The 23,996-nt window shown below is 39.6% G+C and overlaps 1 protein-coding gene across 1 annotated transcript; it reads right to left on the bottom strand.

Annotated features, from left to right (window-relative positions):
- Window positions 1–928: 928 nt before the first annotated feature.
- Window positions 929–18,220, bottom strand: SARAF (store-operated calcium entry associated regulatory factor). The gene is made up of 6 exons (XM_032869965.1): window positions 17,978–18,220; window positions 10,894–11,072; window positions 7,227–7,644; window positions 4,598–4,727; window positions 3,831–3,979; window positions 929–1,985 (listed from the first exon to the last, which is right to left on the bottom strand). The coding sequence occupies exons 1-6, from the start codon at window positions 18,078–18,080 to the stop codon at window positions 1,960–1,962; spliced, it is 1,005 nt and encodes a 334-aa protein (XP_032725856.1). The 5' UTR covers window positions 18,081–18,220; the 3' UTR covers window positions 929–1,959.
- Window positions 18,221–23,996: the final 5,776 nt, after the last annotated feature.

Genomic DNA, 23,996 nt, shown 5'->3' with positions numbered 1-23,996 from the left:
TCCCTTCCTTCCCTCCAGGCAGTCTTTGAAAGAGCCTCAGAGAACACCCCTAGTGCTCCTGAGAGTGATCTAAAGCCACTAGTTTAGTCAACTCTATATTCACTCATTATTTCCTTAAAATTCCAATGACCTGAAAATAATGCGTCCAAAAGCAGAAATCGGACTTGGAAAAATGTTAACATCATATGGCAACTATACTTCAATTAAAAAAAAAAATCACTTCATTAAAAAAAAGAACAGCAAATTGTATATGCAGATCACTATCACTGGCACAATCTATAGCAGTTTTAAATTAACTTTCTTTTTTTTACTTTGCTCTCCAAGTAAAACATACTCAGTTCAAGATTATCAACTCCGGTAGCAGAAAGTAAATTAAAACCCAAAACACTAAGCAAACAGGGGAAAAGGAAATAAACAGCATTTTCTTTTATTCCATCTCCTTTTACTAAGGAGAAATGAGTAAGGATTTAGTGCAACGTACTTAAAGAAAAACTGTTTTCTCTGTGACATAAATTAAGATTTCTACCAAGTTTTACTGATGGGAGGAAAGGGCAGTTGTGTTCACAACATTCCTTCAACTAGTCCCCAAATCACATTTTTTTTCCCCAAGATTTTATTTATTTATTTGACAGACAGAGATCACAAGCAGGCAGAGAGGCAGGCAGAGAGAGAGGAGGAAGCAGGCTCCCTGCTGAGCAGAGAGCCCGATGCGGGGCTCGATCCCAGGACCCTGAGATCATGACCTGAGCTGAAGGCAGAGGCCTTAACCCACTGAGCCACCCAGGCGCCCCCCCAATCACATTTTAAGGAATAAACAAATGTTTGTTTTTAAATAATTCCTAAAAGGTAAAAATGAGACTCTCGGGTTGTCGAGCTTAGCTAAGATGGATGATGCAATCTTTGACAGTTCAGAGACTTCAGAGATTTCTTTTTTTTTTTTTTTTTAAGCCATTTTTCAGCAGAGGCTTCCTTCCAAACCATTTCTGAATTACTTTTTTGAAAACATTTACCGAGGGACTGGTAGCTAAGGCAAGACTACCACGGGAAATTAGGGAGACGGAGCTCCCGCATGAACCCCTTTTCCTTTGAGAAAAAGGGTCAAAAAAAAAAGTAACACCAATTTGCGACAAGGGTGGCAGAAAGAATAACAATGAAACCTCTTGTTTGTTTTCATTCTTCCCCTCATTTTAATGTAAGACAGAAACAGATTGCTACAACAACACTGGAGATCCCACAGAGAACTGCATGCTTTTGCTGGTAAAAACCTTTGCGGAAGCATTTAAACTTTACTTCTTAAGAAATGAATATGGAGGTTTCAAGCCATCTTTGTCAGCACAATCATTCGCAACAACCTTCTAGATGCTTATTCTCTACTTTTTCCAAAAAAAGGTCATTCTTACTTAACTGAAGCCCACTACCACAGAAGGATTCAAAGCTCCTGAGCTCAAAAGTGATCAGAACATACAGATTAAGTATAACTGGTAGTCGGAAGCTTGGTTTAAATGTTTGAAGAACAGTAAACACCACACAGCAAATATCAAATAGATTATTATCATTTTTATAAGGTAATGACTCATTGACTAAAACCATGTAAGACTGACATTTTCTGTACTCAGTGTCTAATGGTCATAAATCTAGCCTTCACTCTTAATGATGTCACAGGTTTAAAAAATCAATACATTTTCAGCTTTCCACAGTCATCATCACTTTCAGAAACTGCAAAACCTAACTGCATGTTACACTAACATACAATTCTCTACAGAAGCATTTTCTCATATATCAACTGTTAGTCTCAAGTCATAGAGCACAAAAAAGCAATACAGGACCAAAAACCACACAACTTTTACATTTTCCCCTTCCCCAGTCATTAGCAGGTAGCACTTCTTTTTTTTTTTTTCCTAAGAAAGTGATGAAAAATCAGATTTTGCATCCAGTGTTTGACTTGAACTTTCTACTCTCTTATCGTCTTCTGGTACCACCATATCCTAAAATGAGAAGAGTACAATTTATATTGGTTTTTAAAAATGCACTGGCATTGCTTATAAAACTACAACAGGAACACATTTATTGTGACAGATGAATAAAGAGACCCAAGGGAAGGAGGGAGGAAGACAGTGCTTCGCCACCCACAACAGCCCTCCCGGTCACCCAGCCATCAAGCTGACTAGACTCGGACATGCTGCTTGCGAATCACTTGTAGTCAGGAAGCCAAAGAATACGTGTTCCATGGTGGGGCCAACGTGATATGGGCAAAAGTCAAAGTCTAAGCCAAAAAGCAGAGGCCAATGGAGCTGGCCATGCCCTGCTACCTGTCACAATCCCAGCGGCGACAGAAATCCTGCGGGGGGCAAGTTTCAGGCTTTCTCAACAGTAAATGTTATGTAGTCAAGTCAACACCCCCCCACCCCCACACTACACACACACACACACACACACTCAAACACACTTGCAAATTTACAAGATGACAAGTGTTCCCATTTGAAAACTCAATTTTTTTCAGGTTTTTCTTTAGGTTATTTGGTAATGTTTAATAATTTTTTTCATGTAAGTCCCAAAGATTTCTGTTGATATTTATGGGTGTTTGGTTTTTTTTTTTTTTTACAATTTTTGTTTCTACTGAGTTTTCTGCTTGTGTTATGTCCTACACTGCTATATTTTTATATATCCTCCCAATCACTACCACTCCTTTTCCTCCCAAAAAGTAACCACTACCTTACATCTAACACCATAGGTTAGCTTTGCTAGTTTTTATAAAAATAAGAATGTTGTAATCATATTTATATCTATTCCTTTGTGTCTGGCTTCTTTCTTTTCTTTTTATATTTGGTCGATCTACCCACGTCATTGCATACAGTGGTTTATTCTCCCTCCGTGTTGCACAGCTTTCCACGGTATGGCCATAATTCAATTTATTCATCTCACTTACTGCTGCTGGATACAGGCGTTTTTCCAGTTGGAGGTGATTAGGAATAAAGATGCCATGAACGTTTTCAGACTTATCTTTCAGTGCACAAGTGTATGCATTTCTGCTGCTCTATATCTGAGAGGGAAACTGCTGGGTCTTGAGTCTATGCTTTATTTTAGTTGGTAATACCAAAGAGTCTTTCAAAGTGATTGTGTCAATTTATATTCACACCATACTGTGAGAAATTCACTCTTACACTCAAAACATATTTATACAAGTCTTCTTATCAATATCAAGAATTAATCTCTGTTCCATAACTCCCCCCAGTGAAAGACGAATCCAACCCACAGCAATCTATTACTACTTCATTACCCATGTTTCCCCATCCTCTGCTAATTAGCTGGATATTTTAAAACAAATAGTTATTTTCTAATTTCTTATATATTATATCTTTGCTTTTTACAAAATTTCCTCTTAACAATAGCAATAAACGTGACCACCATATTTTTGACAATTATTTAAAGTACAGGTAGTTACTGAGTTATTTAGTGAGTTTTGCTGAATTTTAAAAGTTCAAACTTCCACCTAGAAAATTCCATTTTAGATAAGCTTAAAAGCAGCCTAGAGGTCACAGAATTAAACACAGTGTGGAAACCAATGTTCAGGAAGGTTTAAGGTAAAACCCTGGTAAGCGGTAGAGGTGAGTCTAACCCAAATCCCTGTTTGATATTTAAAGAATGTTTAGAGGTAGGAGGAAAGAATGATTTTGAACTATATTTTAATGTTAATTTTGCTATTAATATTTCTGATGAGTCTGACAAATAAAATTATGACTAATATATAGTAAGTACTATCTTCTTAAGTTCTAAAACGATTTCTGTTCTTCACTGCTACATCATAGGAACTTCTCCGTTTTCAGTCTTACCTGATGCTGTTCTGGTTCTTGTCTCTGAGCTTGAATGTGCCGAATAGCTACCTGAGGCTCCACGAAGGGGTGAGTAAGCACGGCTATTCCATGTGCTGGAGTACGAAGGAGACGGGTAGTACCACGAGTCTGAGAAGGGTGTTGCTGCTCTATTAAGATATAAAAGCATATCAGGCACTTTTCTTGTGACTTTTAAATATCCTCCTATTCCTATACTCTCAGAAAACAATACCTTTATCAAGCGTTTTTCCTCAGTGCTCTGGTATGACATGAAATAAATACTATTTTGTATTTCTGCTATTGTATAGTCACGGCCATGGGGGGACAGAGTGACAGGAAGAAGAGACTCTTTCTTCCAGAATTCACACTCAAATAAAATCTAAAATTAAACTACCAATAACATGAAGGTATCCCAAAATCTGGTACCAAGCCCCTTTCAGCCTTGCTTCTCTATCATTCTCCCACCAAACCAGACTGCTAACTATTCCTCAAATGCCATGTTCTTTCTCATTTTCTCAGGTGTTAAATAAACAGTCTTTTTCCTATCTCATGATCTCTATAAGGATGACATTGGAAGAAGAAACACAATAAAAGAAAACAACATATACAATATTAATGGAAGCCCATATAGCAGAGAATCTGATTTAACTGGGTAATGTCACCATAATATATTTTCCTTAACAAAACCAAATCCAGTCAAATTGCAAACCAAACAAAGCTGCCCTAAAGAAAAGTGGAATTAAAAGGCAAGTGAGATCAAAGCCTACCTATTGCTGCCAAACAAATATCCTAATATTCCTCCAGTTCCCAAGCCAGTCCAGAATCCTGGTCCTGAATTGTCATATCCTCGCTGTCCCGTGAAAGCACTGCCGAAACCAGAAGCTGCACCATGCGGTCCTAGAAATAAAAATGATTTATTATGTATCCTCACTTAAAACATAGCCCACAAAACCAAAATTAACATGGCATTTCAATTGTTTCATTTGTTCTATTTAGTACTAATACTTCGGCATTTATACTAAAAAAAAGTGGGGCGGGGGGGCACCTGGGTGGCTCAGTAGGATGAGTGTCCGTCCGACTCTTGATTTCGGCTCAGGTCATGATCTCGGCGTTGCAGGATTAAACCCCACATCAGGCTCCCTGTTCAGCAGGGAGTCTACTTGAAGTTCCCTCTCTCTCTCCCTCTACCTCTCTCCCCCCACATGCACAGATGAGCATGCTATCTCTCTGAAATAAATCCTTTTTTAAAAAGTGTATTCATAAAATACTGATTTATAACTAAGGAGCACTTTTCCCACAGACATGAACAAAAGGGATTTATTTTTGAAGGGGGGCAGTTCCCTCCTATAAAGTCACATTTGCTCAGAGGAGGATCAGCTACCTGCAGATGACCTCATTGGGAGCTCCTTCCTATGGGCTATGAACATCTGTAAGGGCTTCAGGTGACAGCTGCGCTTGTGTGTAATGGAGGAATCCAAGTGGAAGCAGCAGCCAGATATTTCTAGCAATTGGGAAGTCAGATCTTAGAGACCAAAAAAGTATCTTCCGCTCAGAGGAAATTTTTAAAAAATATTTTATTTATTTATTTGAGAGAGAGACAATGAGAGAGGAGGTCAGAGGGAGAAGCAGACTCCCCGTGGAGCTGAGAGCCCAATGCGGGATTCGATCCCGGAACTCCAGGATCATGACCTGAGATGAAGGTAGTCGCTTAACCAACTGAGCCACCCAGGCACCCTCAGAGGAAATTTTTTTTAGTTGATGTACAGCACACATAAAGGAAAGCGTGCTAATCTCACATGAACAACATAATAAATCTGTACACAGGTACCCATTTGCACATCAATAAAACACTTCTAGCCCCCAGAAGGCTCCCTCATGACGACTCCCAGTAGATATCCACCCACATCAGAGATAAGCATTACCTCGACTTCTCTCACTATACTTTAGTTTTACGCATTCCTGAACTTTGCATAAACGTAATCATACAACAGGTACTCTTCTGTGTCTGGCACATCATGTGTTAGTGAGAGTCAATCCCCATTATTGCATTATATCAGTTTTTGGTTTTGTTTTTTTGAACTGATCTACAGTATTACGTTGTGTGAAAAAAAAATCACAATTTGTCCCATTCTTATGTTTATGTACATTCTATTTCCAGTTTTTTACTGTTACAATAAAACTCTAAAAATATTCTGTGCATTTCTTTTTGTATATAAATGCATGCATTTATCTTAGGTATGTATTGAGGAATGAAACTGCTGCGTCATGGGGAGGCAGTGACAGTTTTCGAAACGTTTTTTACTCCTACCATCAAGTTGCAGTTGACTATATCCTTACCTTTACTTGGTACTCTTTTTTTTTTTTTCTTTAAATATTTTATTTATTTATTTGACAGACAGAGACACAGCAAGAGAGGGAACACAAGCAGGGAAGTGGGAGAGGGAGCAGCAGGCTTCCCACTGAGTAGAGAGCCCGATGCAGGGCTTGATCCCAGGACCCTGGGATCGTGACGAGCTGAAGGCAGACACTTAATGACTGAGCCACCCAGGCACCCCTGTAGAGCCACCCAGGCACCCCTGTACTCTCCCTTTTCAACATTAGCCATTATGGTGGTTATACATACAGTGGTTAATAATGAACTCAGCATGGTTTTAATTTGCAATTTCCTGAAAACTAATGAGGCCAGGTACATTTTCATATTGTTACTGGACATCAGGGTATCTTCTATTATAAAATTGCTTTCAAGTCTGTGTCCATTTTAAAAACTGGGTTGTGTGTCTTCCCTCAGATTTGTGGGTGAATTCTTTACATAGTCTAGGCCTTGCCTGGGCGGCACATATACATATTCTAGATACACACCCTATGTTGGAAATAGCATTTTACAAATATTTTCTCCCAGTCTGTGGCTTGCCTTTCCACTCTGTTAATGTGGTCTTTTGATTGCTAAACATTCTTAATTTAAATAAAGTCAAATTTATCCATCCTTTCTTTATGGCTGGAACTTTTTATATTCTAAGAAATTTTTACCTATTGCATGATCATGACACATTTTCCTATGTTTTCTGGAAACCTATTTTACCTTTTATCCTGAGATCTATAATATTTAATGAATAAATTTTATATATGGTATGAGACAGAGTTCAAGGTAAATGCTTATTACCAAACCTGATCAAGTTTTTCTGATTAAGATGATTTATAATTTCATCATGCCACCTTAAATTAATCATCACAATTACCCTTACATAGAATAAGAGGTAAAGAAGTTGAAAAAGTAAAATATAAGAGGAGAAGACAAATCTGCTTTGGTTTCCCAATCTGACCACTTTCTATTTCAGAAGCCAGCACAAGATTCACTACCTGGCACATACCCTACTTACTGCCATTAGGGAAACATACCTGTGAATTCCGATTTAAAGCCTGCAGGAGGGGGTCCTGCTGAGCTGGTGAATCTCTGGTAACGATGGGAATTTGGAGGATACTCAGAATATGGTGGAGGAGAATCCTGACCTTCACTAAGGAACACTTTATAAACTCCAAAAGCAATAGCAAGTAGTACTACGATGGTAATCAATCCACTGATGCCACTAGAGTCTGGGGAGGACAGTTTGTTGTAATAATCAGAGAAAGAGCTAAAGCCGTGGTTTTTTCCAGACTCTCTCAATTTCTTCAGGCCAAGTTCTGTGTAATCTAAGTTATACTCCAAGCCACAGGAACCTCTTAGTACGTACTGGTCTTCAGAGGATTCATAGCCTTCACAGCTCACCACAGTTTTTCCAAATTTATATGCAATATCTAAATCAGTCTTACATTCCCACTGTGAAGAAAAACAGAAATAGGTTATTAGAATCAAAAATTTTTTTCATTAAAATGTACTATTTGGGCTATACAGCTGTCATAAAACTGCAAAATGAAGTCAGGGGGTAATAAACAAACTTCAAAACAATGCGTATTTCTGTGTTGGGGGGAAGGTAACCTAGGGACCTCAAAGCTAGTGTTTGTTTTATTACTATTCCTTATTCCTTACATATCCATGTAAGTAATTCTTTTTTTTTTTTAAAGATTTTATTTTTTTATTTATTTGACAGACAGAGGTCACAAGTAGGCAGAGAGGCAGGCAGAGAGAGAGAGAGAGAGAGGAGGAAGCAGGCTTCCTGCTGAGCAGAGAGCCCGATGTGGGGCTCGATCCCAGGATGCTGGGATCATGACCTGAGCCGAAGGCAGAGGCTTTAACCCACTGAGCCACCCAGGCACCCCTCCATGTAAGTAATTCTTTTGTACATACTAAATATCCCCCAACCGTAAATGTAAAACAAAATTTTTAAATGTCAACTTTCTCCCACTGTTGTTCAAGATGTTTTAAAAATAGAGGTTTTGGGGACACTGAGGTGGCGCAGTCAGTTAAGCAACCAACTCTTGCTTTCACCTCAGGTCGTGATCTCCAGCTAGTGAGATGGAGCCCCACCACAGGCTCTGCACTCAGCACAGAGTCCGCTTAAGACTCTCTCTCGGCCCTACCACCCACCCCTGTGACCCCGTGTGCTCACTCTTTCTCTCTCTAAAATATATCTTTCAAAAATAAACAAATAATAGGGACACCTGGGTAGCTCAGTTGGTTAAGCATCTGCCTTCAATTCAGGTCATAATCCCAGGGCTCTGGGATCAAGTCCTGCAGTGGGCTCCCTGTTCAGCAGGGAGCCTGCTTCTCCTTCTGCCTCTGCCCTCCCTATGCCTGTGCTCTCCCTCTGACAAATAAATAAACAAAATATTTTAAATAAATAAATAAAAAATAAAAATAGAGTGCTTTTTTTTAATGAAACCTTTTTTTATTAATTTTATTTTTTATAAACATATATTTTTTTCCCCAGAGGTACAGGTCACAAAACAAACTGAGGGTTGCTGGGGGGAGGGGGGTTGGGAGAGGGAGGGTGGGGTTATGGACATTGGGGAGGGTATGTGCTATGGTGAGTGCTGTGAAGTGTGTAAACCTGGCGAGTGCTTTTTTTTTTTTAAGTTAAGGCTCAAAAGTCAGCATCATATAGGAGTATCTGGTAACTACATAGAGCATCAGAGACAGTACACAACTTTCTGAGAAAAACTTTCTGCACAAATTTTACAATACTGGGCGCCTGGGTGGCTCAGTGGGTTAAGCCGCTGCCTTCGGCTCAGGTCATGATCTCAGGGTCCTGGGATCGAGTCCCGCATCGGGCTCTCTGCTCAGCAGGGAGCCTGCTTCCCTCTCTCTCTCTCTCTGCCTGCCTCTCTGTCTACTTGTGATCTCTCTCTGTCAAATCAATAAATAAAATCTTTAAAAAAAAAAAAAAAAAAAAATTTTACAATACTATCGACCAACTTTCCAAAGCCTAATCCTATAAGTAATTCTCTTAAAAGAATTTTTTTTAAGTAATCTCTACACCCAGCCGGGGCCTGAACTCAAAAACTGAAGATCAATAATCACATGTTCCACCAACTGAGCCAGCCCAGCACCCCATCTCTTAAAAATTTTTTGAGCTATTTAGGAAAATGCAAAAAGTTCATGCTAGCCTCAAAAATATCCACCTTAAATAAAAACCCTACTCCCCCCACCTGCTCATGCTCTCTCTCACTCTCTCAAATAAATAAAATCTTTCTTTAAAAAAGTCCCAGTTTATCAGAGTCCATAGTCTCTCATGGTTCATCTCCCCAAACAATCTGAGGGTTTTGAAGGGGTGGGAGGTAGGAAGTTGGGTGAGCCTGGTGGTGGGTATTATGGAGGGCACATATTGCATGGAGCAATGGGTGTAGTGCATAAAAAACGAATTCTGGTACACTGAAATTTAAAAAATTAAAAATTAAAAAAAAAAAAAAGAACACAGATCCAAATTTGCTATCTATTATCTATGAAAGGTGAGCAAGTTTCTTAACATTCCTGGGTCTATTTCTCTCCATAAATGCAGACAGTTATACTTGCCTTAAAAAAAAAAAAAAAGGTCCCAGGTTAGTTTAAATTCCATAACTATATTTTGAGCAAAATAGGTAATATGCTTCTTTAACAGCATTTAAAGAGACACAAGCTAAAATAGATCTGATTTGTTTTTCTGTGTTTCTGTGATGTTTCTGGTCAATTATCTTCCTCTTCCAAATTTCAGATATGCTATTTTATTTTTTATGACAGCTTTATTGAAATATGATTCACCTATCATGCATTCCACCCATTTCGATGGTTTTTAGTATATTCACAGTTGTGCAACCATCACCACCATCAATTTTAGCATATCTTCATCACCCCAAAAAGAAATCTCACATCCATTAGCAGTCACTCACTTCCTCCCAAATTTCCCAACCCTGGGCAACTACCAGTCTGTCTTTATGGATTTCCCTATCCCGGACATTTCATATAAATGCAATCATACAATATGTGACTGGCTTCTCTGACTTAGCATAATGTTTTCACACATGTTGAGGATGTATCTGTTCTTCATTCTTCTATATGGCAGAATATTCCACTGTATGGATATACCACATTTTGTTTATTCATTCATCAATAATGGACATTTGGCTATTATAAATAATGCAGCTACAACCATTTATGTACAAATTTTTGTGTGGACATATATTTTTAATTCTCTTGGGTATATACCTACTAATGGAATGACTGGGGCATCTAGTAACACTATGTTTAACCTTCTGGGAAACTGCCAGGCAGCTGCACCATTTTACATTCCTAACAGCCTACAATTCCTGATCATGTTAACATTATATAACATGTTAGGGTAGGTTGGTATTCTTTGAGGAATGACAGTAAAATGATAATCAGCAGAGAGCCTCTACCTCTACCCCCAAGTTTACAAAGTTTTGAAAATTTACTAATGTCTTATTAGAAAATTACAATGAATGTTTCCAGGCTTTAAAATTAGTTCATATCTTTTGGAGGATGTTCTTTCAGAAAATGAATCACCGATTTATATTTACATATTTAACTTGAGATTTTCTATATGTCTTACCCCAAAATACTGAATAATATCCCAATAAACACTTCATTGAATAAAAATCCCAGTTAAACTGTCATCAACATAACGAGTATTACCTGTACATCATACCCATCCCAACCTTTGTTCTGACACTGTATGACTTTTGGGGTATAAGAATCACATCCAGCTGTGCCTCCAACACATTTCAGTTGCGGGATTGGATCCAGCCTACGCGAGGTGGTATAGCGGTCATGGTGGAGGGTAAGAGCTTTTACGTCCCGCAACAATATTCTGTCTAAAACAAGAGGAACACAGATGAACAGGTAGTAAATATATTGTCAAACATAGAAAGTCATCCTAATTAAACGCTTGTCATAGGAAATACTTTCACAGTAAGTGGGTGGAGAATTCTAGACTGTCACTCAAGCCAAGACAGTAGATTTCTCAGACATCTGAAAGGTTTCAAAATACTTACATCCCAGGTATCCATTCTCAGTAACATAATGAAGGATATTTGCCACCAAGAGAAAAAAACAAAGCAAAGAGAAAGACATAAAAACCAGAGGTCTGGGGCGCCTGGGTGGCTCAGTGGGTTAGAGCCTCTGCCTTCGGCTCAGGTCATGATTCCAGGGTTCTGGGATCGAGCCCCGCATCGGGCTCTCTGCTCAGTGGGGAGCCTGCTTCCTCCTCTCTCTCTGCCTGCCTCTCTGCCTACTTGTGATCTCTGTCTGTCAAATAAATAAATAAAAAATCTTTAAAAAACAAAAACAAAAACAAAAAACCAGAGGTCTAAAGAAAGAGTAGTAGCATACAGAGGGACAAAGGGAATCCCGAGGAGAACGCTAAGTGAAGATAGCAGGATGCAGCCATGCGTCAGACAGAGGGTAACAAGTCCACGCGGCAAGAGTACTGGTCAAAAGGGCTACCAGCGAAATTCCCTGCTGCCACCGTACCATCTTTTTTAAACCTAAGGAGAGAATGTCCAGGTGAACCTGCCTTTGGTTTTTAGCTGTATTTTAGCGGTCTTGACCTTGAGCTCATGGACTTTCCTCCTCTTTCCCCCATGTCCTGCTACCTGGGTCAGCTGAGGACACTCATGTCACCCCACAGAAGCATTCTGGCTTTCACCTATTCCTGAGTGCAACAGAGAGACCCTGCCCACCTTAGAAGCAAAAGATAAAGAGCAACCTACTCTTTCTGACCAGGTTTCTGCCGGATGTTCAATACTGGACCCCTAGAGCTTTCAACAGACGCCCTAATTACAGCGAGTCCTATTTTCCTGTCTTTCCCCAGTCATTTCCCCAAAAGGGGCACTTAAAATCTCGGGAAACTTGAAGCCAGAGACTTTTAGTACACTACTAAGAAAACAGCTAGTCAGTTTTTCAAAAAATTTCAGTGTTTTACCACATACATGGGTCAAAAAACTGGACTAAAAAAATTATTCATTCAAAAATCAGTTAAGTAGCTACCTCTGGGAAAGGAAATGTGCTTAGAAAGGAACAGGCAGAATTCTTCTAAAGTTCCTTCTCTTAAATGAATGGGGCTACACTGATATTTGTTTTATTCGTCTCTAAACTATTCATGTATGTTTTATTTATTCATCTATATATATTTCATAATTTTGTTTAATAGTGAAACCCACTCTTCCTCCAATTTCACATTTCTGTGATAACCCAAATTAACAACCTGGTAAGTACCTTTTTCTTGCTTATCCAGACACAGATTCAGGACTTGTTTTAGATTTTTTTAGTTTATTGTTATAAAAAAACTGAAATATACAATCTACATTATTCTTCATATGGTTTCTCCACTTTATTATACATCGTGGACATTCCCTCATATCAGCAGATACAGATCATATTTATACTTATTTACCAAAAAAAGAACTTAATAAATGAAACTAAGCTTAGATTTATCAGCGCATTCTCCCCAAAATGCAATAAAACTAGAAACAGAATATAAAAAATATACTAATATATAAAATCAATAATGAAAAGGCAGCCGAAAACCAGTAACAACAAAGAAATTAAATTTGGACTACATATATCAAAATATATTATTAAACCTACTACTATAGGTTTAATAGCATAAACAGTATAATATTGGCAGAAGATTAGAAAAATTGATCATCATACACCATGTACAAAAATTAATCCATGACAGCTGAAAACTTACCATAAAACGTACAACAAATAAAAAAATACCAGAAGAAAGCACAACTGAATATTTATGATCCTGGTATGGAGAATTCTTCCTAAGACACCAAAAGAAAAAGAGTGACCAGCAAGATAAAGACTGTAATTGATCAAATTATGTTAACCTATGAAAATCTAGAGTCCATAATGATACTCCAAGAGAATGCCAAAAACTCATTTGTCACTAAAAGTTGCTACCTACCTCCTTACTCTGAAAATTGGTAATTAAAGATTAAAAATTAAATTTTTATTCTGTTTTTCTATCAGGAACTGTAATCTATAATAGCCTCAGGATGGAAATCTCAACTTTATTTAAGAATGACAGCTAATAAATACAGAAGAAATGACAGAATTAGAAAAAAATATAATTTTATAATGGCCAAAGACACTGATTCAGACAAGGATTTATTAGTTTTAAAATCATTAAAAGATTGGATATTGGCATGGTGCCAAGTAACATTACACAGAGTGCTTTCTGGAAAAGTATTACTTTATAAGGTTTATAAGGCCACTTTTAATCTACTAGTTAATCTTAGCATCAGTAATGGTAGAACAAATTGGTATTACACCATCTACTAGGATGTAACCCTCAAAAGTATTTAACATGAATTTTATCAATCCTTTGGATTTAACATCCAGTCTATGAGAAAAACAGGGAAGAAAAAAAGCAAGCTAAAACACCATAAGAAAACAGAATCCAGAAGGTAGGATACTCTTAAGGACAACTGGCCCAATCCTTTCAGCAAAGCAGCAGCATAGAAAGAAGGACTGTTTATTCTATATATTTTCTAAATACCTTATTCATTTATTTGTCAGAGAGAAAGAGTGCACAAGCAGTGGCACAGGCATTGGGAGAAGCAGACTCCCCACTGACTGGGGAGCCCAATGTGGGACTCAATCCCAGGACCCCAGGATCATGACCCAAGCTGAAGGCAGATGCCCAACCGACTAAGCCACCCATGTGTCCCTGTTTGTTCTACACTTAAGAAGACTTAAGGAAGAATACACACCTAGACTGGGTCTGGTTTTGAACTAACTAGTGTAGACATTTCAGGGAGAATTGTGATATCTGAATATGGAATGGATAATTAGTTGATATTAAGAAATTTAGATATATTTTATCAGGGGTAATATTATTTTTATCTTGTGGGGAAAGTTCCTTTTTAAAGAGAGGGGCATGTTGAAGGATTTAATGATGGTCTGTCATGATGCCTAAAATTACATTGACATATTTCAACCTTAAACACAGAGTTGAAAGAAAACAGGAATATATAAAGATACATAAAAATTTTAAAAATCTTTCCCAGAATTCCTCTGGTAGATTGACTGGAATGACTTATGATCCAGTAATTCTAGTAAAATAAGTATTTGGCTTTCCCAGTATCTACAGAGAGGCAGACAAGGAGAAGAAGTTAGACAATGGCTTCTGAGTAATCCTCCAGTAGTATCTGTAGCACTTGGTACAAACAGAAGAAATAAACATTTCATTTAGAGTTTCTGAACCTACAAAATCCAAGAGAACTTCCCAAAAGACAACCATGGTATAATAAGAGAATTTGATAAAAACAGCTAGATAGTCTATAAATTACCAAAGGTCAACAGATTTTTTTCTATACCCGTAACAACCAATTAAAAATGAAAATAGCCTATCTCAAATAACATGATAACATACATAAAATACCTGGAAATAAACTTAGGATCATATGTGATCTATATTTTAAAAATACATATATAATAAAACCTAAATAAATATAATGCATTTCCCACCAGGAACCAAACTAGGATTTTTAGAACCAGGAAGAAATTATGTTAAAGGTCCTGTGGAAAAACTAATGTCTATAAATAGCCAAAAACTTTTTGAAAAAGAATTGCTTTACCAGACAATAAAACTTACCATAAAATAACTATAATCAAGATAGTATGGAATTAGAACAGAAATAGGCAAAAGGGGGGGAAGGGGTACCTGGGTGATGGGCATTAAGGTCACTTGATGTAATGAGCATTGGATGTTATATGCAACTGATGAACCACTAAATTCTACTCCCGAAATTAATAATATACTATATTAACTAACTTGAATTTAATTTTTTAATTAAAAAAAATAGGCAAGGAGCTATGAAACAAAAGAAAGCCAGAAATAAATCCAGCTATATGTTGGAATCCAACAGGAGATAAAGTGGACTTTCTGGGGCACCTGAGTGGCTCCATCAGATGAGCGTCCAACTCTTAACTTCAGCTCGGGTCATGATCTCTAGGTGATGGGATCAAGCCCCACACTGGGCTCCAACTGGGGCTCCAGGCTCAGCTGGAGTCAGCTTGAGATTCTCTCTCTCCCTCTTCCCTTTGTCCCTCCCAGGGCCCGTGTGTATGCGCACACGTGTGTGTGTGTGCACATGCACTCCCTCTCAAATAAGTAAAAAAAAAACAAAAACAAAAACTTAGAAAAGACAACGACTTTTTAATTTAGCAAAAAAAAAAAGAGTGCCTTATTTAATAAATGACACCAACATAATTAACTATGAGGCTAGAAGAAAATCCATCTATACCAATCTAAAAACTTAATTCTATGTGGGCTGAAGGCCTAAAATTTCTGAAAACTCATTCACTGGCCTCCCTGCTTCCCTGGACCTCTACAGTCTGTTCTCCACAGAGAGGACAGAAGGAGCCTTTAAAATATAAGTCACAGGGCGCCTGGGTGGCTCAGTGGGTTAAAGCCTCTGCCTTCAGCTTGGGTCATGATCCCAGGGTCCTGGGATCGAGCCCCACATCGGGCTCTCTGCTCAGGGGGGAGCCTGCTTCCCCCTCTCTCTGTCTGCCTCTCTGCCTACTTGTGATCTCTCTCTGTCAAATGGATAAATAAAATCTTTAAAAAATAATAATAATAAAATAAAATAAAATACAAGTCACAGCAGGTCACTTACCCCTTGTCTCCCCTCAGGTTTCTGATCAAATGTGATTTCTTCCCTTTCCAATGTGTATTTTGAAAGTCCCACTTCTGCCTGTATACCCTGTCTTCCTTCCCCTGTGTTATTATTGCCCATATCACTTTTCCCGATGACATGCTACTTACCAATTTGTGTTTTGTCTATTTCTCTTTAGTATATATAAACTCTGTGGACGCAAGATGCTCACTTTTGTTCACTGTTATTTTCCCAACACCCAGAAAAGTGACTTAAATATAAAACAATTCCATAAAGAATTTTAAAAAGTCAGGTAATCTCTTTAGAACTGGTACCAAACCTTTTCCAGACAAATTATCACTCTATGTTAAAGACAAAGTAAGTGTATCCAAAGTTTAAAAAAAAAAAATAGGGAGTGATTATTGTTTTATTATAAGGCTTGATAAAACTTAACCCAATAAAATACTTTCATAGAACAGTTCCTCAAAGTAAATTTAAGGTAAAGCAGAATTTATAAAAATCAATTGTGTTTGCTCTGCAAAATATTTTGGTGCTTTTTGTTCCAGAACAATAGTTTATAGAGTAGATAGACTAAGATCAGCAAGATGCGGTTCACCATTCATTTAAATTTGGTTCCTTTTTTTTAAATTCCCCTGACTCTTCATCTGTAAACTCTTTTTTTTTTTTTTTTTTTAATTAAGAATTGAGGGTTCTGGGCACCCGGGTCGCTCAGCTGTTTAAGTGTAGGACTCTTGATTTCAGCTCAGGTCATGATCTCATTGTGGTGGGACAGAGCCTCAGGTTGGGCTCCCTGCTCAGCAGCAGTCAGCTTAAGATTCTCTCCCTCTCTCTCTCCCTCTGCTCCTCCCCCTGCACATGCAATCGCCAGAGCACACACACTCCCTCTCAAATAAGTTTAAAAAAAAAAAAAAGAAAGAAAGAAAGAAAAGAATGATGGTTCAACTAATGTTTCAATTCAGTTTTTAAATTATAATTCTGATCAAAGTGTCCTCTTTAGATACAACTTTCTAGGAATACATCAATAAATGGACATTTAAATCCAACTTGGCTTTTATTACTAATAAAACATCCACATCAAATCAGTTGCTCAAAGTCAAGTATTTGCAAACAGCACCTTCTCTCTCATTTCAGCATTTAGGAATAAAATAGGATATTACAGAAGTAAATCTGTTGCTTAAGAAACATGGGCATTTCCTATCACCCAAGTCATAAATGCAATATTGATGCTTTTCATGCCTTAACATCTTCATCCTCCCAATAAAAAATGTTTTAACTATTTAAAAGTCATTTCTTACATCATTCCAATTTAACAACATGCATCATTAAATGGAAACCTGGATGTTTGTGTATACATACATATATTAATTACAGAGAATACTGTTTATCCCATAAAAATTCTTTAGAAAATTCTAATAACATAGTAATAAAAAAAAATCTTTTCTCCAGAAATCATTTATCATGTACCATCGCATACAAAAAATAATAATAAAATGTTTTTAAAATTCTAGTGTGCGGTGAGAAACAAGAAAAGCTGACGTAACGAGATGAAATTCACTGTAGCGGTCAGAATAAGAAGCATGGGTTCTGCTCACGTAAGTAGTGCAGTCTACGACTCTGCTAACCTACCTGCAAGGTTTACATCCCTGTCCACTAAGTGTGACTCACAGACTGCCGGTGCTGTGGCAACTGTCCGCCATAGCAACAGGCAGCCATGACAACAGGCAGCGAAGATGACATCAGACAGTCAGGACAACAAAGCAGGAGGAGCAGGGGATGTTAGGGATGAGGACTCTCATCCGAGAAAGAAGGCAGACAAATTCGGGAGTCCAAGGAAGGGAGAAAGGGGAACGTAAGACTACAGAGTCGTCCCCCCCCCCGCGTCGACTCCCCAACAATCCCCACTTGTCCCGCAGGACCTCTGGGAAGAGCAAAAGGGACAGGCAGGACGCAGGTGAATAGGAAAGAAGATGTTAATGAGAATCAAGGCTGAAAGGCCCAAGCAGAGGCGAACGGAAATGTCGCCCGCTGGGCCTCTGAGCGCTGGGTGTACGCGACAGAAAGGAGCAGGTGACGACAGCACTCACCAGGGTCTTTCCAGCAGAGAGCAGGGCCGGCGATTAGCAGAAGCAAAAGGAGGCTGAGAAGGGGGTAGCGTCCAGTAGCTTCCGGCCCACCCGCTGCGGCCATGGCTCGGGGTGAAGGGAGCGGGCGGCAGCCAGGCGCCAGAGGGCCGGAACCCTATTGCGGAAGGCTGTCCGCGCGCCGCTGTACCGCAACGCTAAGAGCTCGCGCCGCCGCGAAGGGAAGTATGTCCGCAGAGCCGCAGGGAAGGTCCGTGCGCGACTGTTACGTCACCGCCACTACGTCGCGCGGGAGAACACGAGTGGACGAGGGGACGCTGCAGGCCCCGCCCCTGGGGTTAGAGCGGCTGGGGGCGGGGCCAAGGGCAGGACGCTTCCGCTGGGAGCGGGTCCAGGAGCCGCGCGCAGGGTGCGGTGGGTGGGACTGAGATGACGCAACCCTGTTGTGGTTCGTCTGCGGCTCAGAGAGGTTCGGAAAGAAAGGCAAGGGTTAGAGAGGTTGAAACCAACGTAAAATCTAAAAACGTGGTCAGGTTATGTGTTTCCGAAACCTCCCTTCCCGAGGGAAGTTACTGTGCATTATAAAATTTTCTGTCTTCAGCTTCTAACATAGAGCCTGGCCCAGGATTCCTTCCACTATTGTTTGCTAAGATTCCGGTGAAAGGTAGCAAGGGAATATGTGGTCTGGTTTCAGAAGTTTAGAATCTTTACATACTTCCTTGTACGTGGAGGCAGTAAGAACTCACAACATACCCGAAGAAACTGCTAGCTAAAGAAACCGTCAGAGGAAACAGTTCTAAGCCTGCAGGAGCATTATCTTTGAGGTCGGACGGCCCTGAGTTTCTCATTCGTTCATTTAACAAATGCAGGTTGAATGCCTAAGACGTGCCAGGCACTGTTTTAGGCATGGAAGATACAGACAAATCCCCAGTTACTCGTGGACCTTACACTGAAGTGGGATAGGAAAAGCAACATTAATTAGTAAACAAAGATAATAAGCAGAGATAAATGCACTGATGAAAATAAAACAGAGTGTTACAGTAGAGACTGGGAGGCAACTTTAGGGAGGTAGTTCCTTGCTAAGGAAGTGATTTTGAAGTTTGACACCTGAATGAGAAAACCAGCCATACAAAAGTCAGGGGAAGATCCTCCACAGCTTGGGGAACAGTGGGTGCACAAGTCCTGGCCATGTGTTTTGAGGAACAGTCATTCATCAATTCAGCCAATAACTATATATATATCGAGCATCCACCAGTAGCTAACAGTATCTGCTAGGCACTGTTCCAGGCACTGGGGATACAGTAGTGAGTAAAACAAAATTCAGGGAGTAGGAGAGGCAATCAAGTCCAATATAACTGAAGCAAGGTAAATTAGGGGAAAAGCAGAAAAAGAGGAAGCTGAGCAGTGGGGGCTTGGAGAGGGACCAAGCGAAATGGGAAGAAAGATAATAGAAAATTCTGTTCTCCACATGTTAAGTTTGCAGTGACTAATAGTCCAGATACACATATCCAACAGACACTTGGATATACAAGTCTGCATTTCAAAGCTAAAGTAATGCCACAGAAAAAGGTACAATGCATAGGGAGAGAATTTAGATACAGCAACGAAGGAGGCCCAGAACTAAACTAAGAGAACGCTATTATTTGAATTCTGGGCAGAAGAAGATCTTGGAAGGAGTCTGAAAAGTAACCTCTGGCGAAGTATGAGAAAAGCCAGGAAGGAAGCGATATAGTGCTTGAGAGAAAGAGAATGGTCAACAGTGTCCACTGTTGTTGAAACGTTGAATCCAAAAGCCGCCTTTGGAATTGGCAATGTAGAGGTCATTAATTACCATAACAAGAGAATTGCTGTAATTTAAGATCACATCATTTGCCAGTTTTAGACAGTGGTGAACAAAACATCAAAGGTTTTACTAACTTACATTCTGGTGGGATAGACAGCCAACAAATAATATAGTTCAGATAAATAATAAGCCCATTCAAGAACAAAACAGAGTAATACACACAGGTATACAACCAGATTCTTAAATACAAAGAATAAACTGATGGTTGCCAGAGGGGCAGTGACTGGAGGGATGGGTGAAATAAAGGGGATTAAGAGGTTTCCAGTAATAAAAAAGTCACAGAGATGAAAAATAGAGCTTAAGGAATATAGTCAATAATATTGTAATAATGTTGTTTGGTGGCAGAGTCACTACGCTTATGGTGACCACTGACTAATGTATAGAATTGTTAAATCAATATGTTGTATACTTGAAACTAATATAACACTGTATGTTAATTATATTTCAATTTCTAGAGATATTTATTTATTTATGAGAGTGAGGGAGCATTATGGTGGTGGGGTAAGGGGAGAAGCAGAGGGAGAGCCCACGCAGGGCTCTATCCCATGACCCTGAAATCATGACCTGAACTGAAACCAAGAGTTTGGCTCATGACTGAGCCATCCCGCTGCCCCTATACTTCAATTTTTAAAAAAGAAGAAGAAAACAGCATAATATAAAGTTAAGTGCTATGATAAATGGGATGTCCATGAAGGGTTCTGGAAACTACCATTTGAGCTGAGCTCTAAATAACAAGAGGCAGCTTCTTAAATCATCTCTGAGGCACATTAATAGGAATGTGTGGACCCGATTCGGGTCCTGATTCCAACAAACTAGAAAATAAATGACATTTATGAGACAATTGGAAATTTGAACACTGACTAAATATATTATGTTAAAGAACTGTTTTTTAGGTTTCATAAATGTACTATGGTTATGTTATTTTTAATGGTTCTCTTAGAAACATAGTAAAATATTAGAGAAGAAATTATGTCTGGAATTTTCTTCAAAATAATTTGGGGGAAAATAATATGGGAGGTGGGGGAAAGAGGACAAGAAGTATAGACAAAACACCATTGAACGTGTGTTAAGTTTTGAAGGTAGTTGACGGTACATGGGAATTCATGATACTGTCCTGACTCCTTTTTACGTATTTAATTTTTCCATAATAACTTTTTAGAAAAAATAACTAAAGCTAAAAGCTTCCCTAAAGTTTCTCTGACTTGATCCATAAGAGTTAGTAATTCCAAATTTACAAAATGGTGGAGAGGATGAAATGAGATGTTTAAAGCACTAGACACATACCAGCTGCTCAATAAACAACAGCTCTCTTCCTCCCACCCCATCCCCATCTTTGTGAGTTAACTCTGGAAGATAAGAAGCTATCTGAATAAGTTTCCAAACTACATAAGGTAACACTATTTTGTAAGAATACTTAGAGAACATTTAAAGGATATAACAGTAACTAATGCTTAGGAATCACTTGGCAAACTAATGAAGGTAATTCCTGACATCCTACCTTTTTTCAGACAATTATTGTCAAGCTCTTGTTTGAATAGGAAGTCTTCAGGGTGCTTGATAAAATTTCTGATTCCTGGGCTCTGCCCATGAAAGTTTCACAATGTCCAGCCCATTTGTATTCACAAGAGGAAATTTGAGGACTAGCACTTAACTCAGCTATAGGGACTTGTGGAAGCTCCAAAAGGCTTCCTAAAATGTGATTTCCCCTCCTCACCCCCAGGAGCGGAAGCTATGAGTCTATAAGATAAGAACCTATCACTTTCACCACCACCAGTACCACCACCAATGATCAGTTATTTCTGTTAGGTTCCCTCAACCATCCTGGTTTCAAGGATAAATACTGTAAAACAAAACAAGAAAGGTGTTAGTGGTGACTATTTGTGGAGTCACAGAATCATCTACTTTTCCAAGAATTTCACCTACTCCTTTCGAGTTGGTTGGGGAGGAGGATGCATACATCTGCTTCATTTTAAAGAAAGGAGCCAGTGGTTCACAGACCGTCTCAAACAGCAACATTTCTATAGCATATGTTCACGTTCGCCTTGTGTTTTCACTACTACGGTCCTTAAATGGAAACTCTTCATGATTCAGAAGACATCAGAATTTTTTGCACTAACTTGAACAGAAAAAACTTCTACTCCTCCACAAAGTATCTATAGATTTATTGGGGACATTAAGCCTCAAGTGACTTGTTTTTTAAAAAAATTATAATTCACATCGGGCTCTCTGCTCAGCAGGGAGCCTGCCTCCTCTCTCTCTGCCTACCTCTCTGCCTACTTGTGATCTGTCAAATAAATTTTAAAAAAAAATATATATATATATAATTCAACCCTGAAAGTAATGGAGAGAAGCAGGGTAGGACAATATTTTCAGCTCTCAGTACCTCTCATTTTCAAGTATTTTGGAAACATCTAACCATTCGACAAAGTTTTACATGCCAGTTTATTTTAATCTGGTGACTGAAAAGATTGAAAAATTCAAATCTTATGCCAAGCACCTCCACCTGTATCTTTTTAAAACCCTTTGAAAGATTCTCATTACTCGGGAGGGGGTTAAAAAATATAATATAGGACTCTGCTAACCTACTCTAGCCCGCAGCAATCCCACTCGCTTTCTCTCCTCTCTCCCAACAGACCAAACTCCTGGGGCCCAGTTTGCCTCCCAAGCTCACCATCCAACCACTTCCCCCACCTCCACCCCCAACACAATCTCTCTTCCTCATAATGGTTTTTCTCTTTTGTCTTCTACTTCCACACCTCTTCATCCTTCCGTTGTCCCTCCCTTGGGGAAATCTCTCTGGTATAAATCAAAAGCTGTCAAGGACTATCTACCCATCTTCCTAGCAATTATCGCTGTTACAATTTTATATTTTTGTGTGTGTGTGCCTGTATCTCACCAAACTGCAAGCTCCTTCAGGAAAGAAACCACACCTAGTTTTTCTTTTTTTAAAGATATTATTTGACAGACAGAGATCACAAGTAGGCAGAGGCAGGCAGAGATAGAGGGGGAAGCCGGCTCCCTGCTGAGCAGAGAGCCCGAAGGAGAGCTCATTCCCAGGACCCTGAGACCATGACCTGAGCTGAAGGCAGAGTCTTTAACCCACTGAGCCACCAGGCGCCCCAAAACCGCACCTCATTTTTTATCACCCCAGTATCTAGCCCTATTCCCCAAACATAGTAAATCTTGAATACATCTGACGGATGACTTAAGTGTAAGGACCTATTTAGAAACTGTCCCTGCTCCCCTTGCCCCAGGGGATTTACTTGGAGACGAGCGCCAGAAACCAGCTTCAGGTAACAAAGCCCAGATACAAAGGTGGGTCAGGCCAGGTGGAGACTTCCGATCAGTGGGGGGGATGCATACTGTCTCCCTGGTTACCAAGGAGTATGGGCCCCGCCCTTTGGGAGCCTGTGTGTGTTACAATCTCATTGGCCACCTGTGCGTGGCCAGGCCCGACCGCATGGCCTGTGCCCTTAAAAGCTAGACTGTGAAACAGAGAAGGGTCGCCCTCTCTTGTAAGAGGTGCGGACCCGAACGTTCGATTAGATTCTTCATGCTTGGCGCGAAATAAAGCTTTGCTTGACCTTCGCTTTGTATCAGTCTCGCTCCTTTAATCACGGACCCATTATTGGGGCATAACATTAAGTAAATGTATTTGTCCCTCTGCTTTCTCCTTTTTATTCCCCTAGCCCTGGACTACAAAACAAAATAAAACAAAAACAAAAACAAAAACAAGCCCTGCGATTCTGAGACTCCCAGGCGGTCGGATTTGTGTTAAAATGTTTATTTTGTATTTACTGGGTCCCGCAGCTCCTTATCTCTGGAGGTGGGACTGACCAGAACCCTAGTTGGGTCGGAAACCAACAAACTAACTGGCCTGACTTCTACTAGAAGGCTGTGGAGGAGCCTGCAAAGGGTGCGCTTTAGAGACCATAATACCATCCTCCAAAGACATCAGAGCAGGCCTCCCAAAGGACGGCGGTACTCCGCTCCCTTATCCTCCAAGAATGTAGGAGGTTGCAGGATCCGCGATGGGGGATCGGGAGTGGAGCTTCCCCGAGCCCGAGGGGAAAATGGGAACCCAACTAAGGCGAGAACGCCAAGCCTGCGAGGGCGGCAATCTGCACAGCCGCATGGCAAGGGAAAAAAGGGGTCGGCCCCACCAACCCCCAGCCCGGC

This window comes from Lontra canadensis, unplaced genomic scaffold (genome assembly GCF_010015895.1).
Source record: "Lontra canadensis isolate GAN:19392208 unplaced genomic scaffold, GSC_riverotter_1.0 scaffold39, whole genome shotgun sequence".
Lineage (NCBI taxonomy): Eukaryota > Metazoa > Chordata > Mammalia > Carnivora > Mustelidae > Lontra > Lontra canadensis.
Note: the sequence above shows the minus strand (reverse complement) of the source record. Positions and strands in the feature narration are given on the sequence as shown.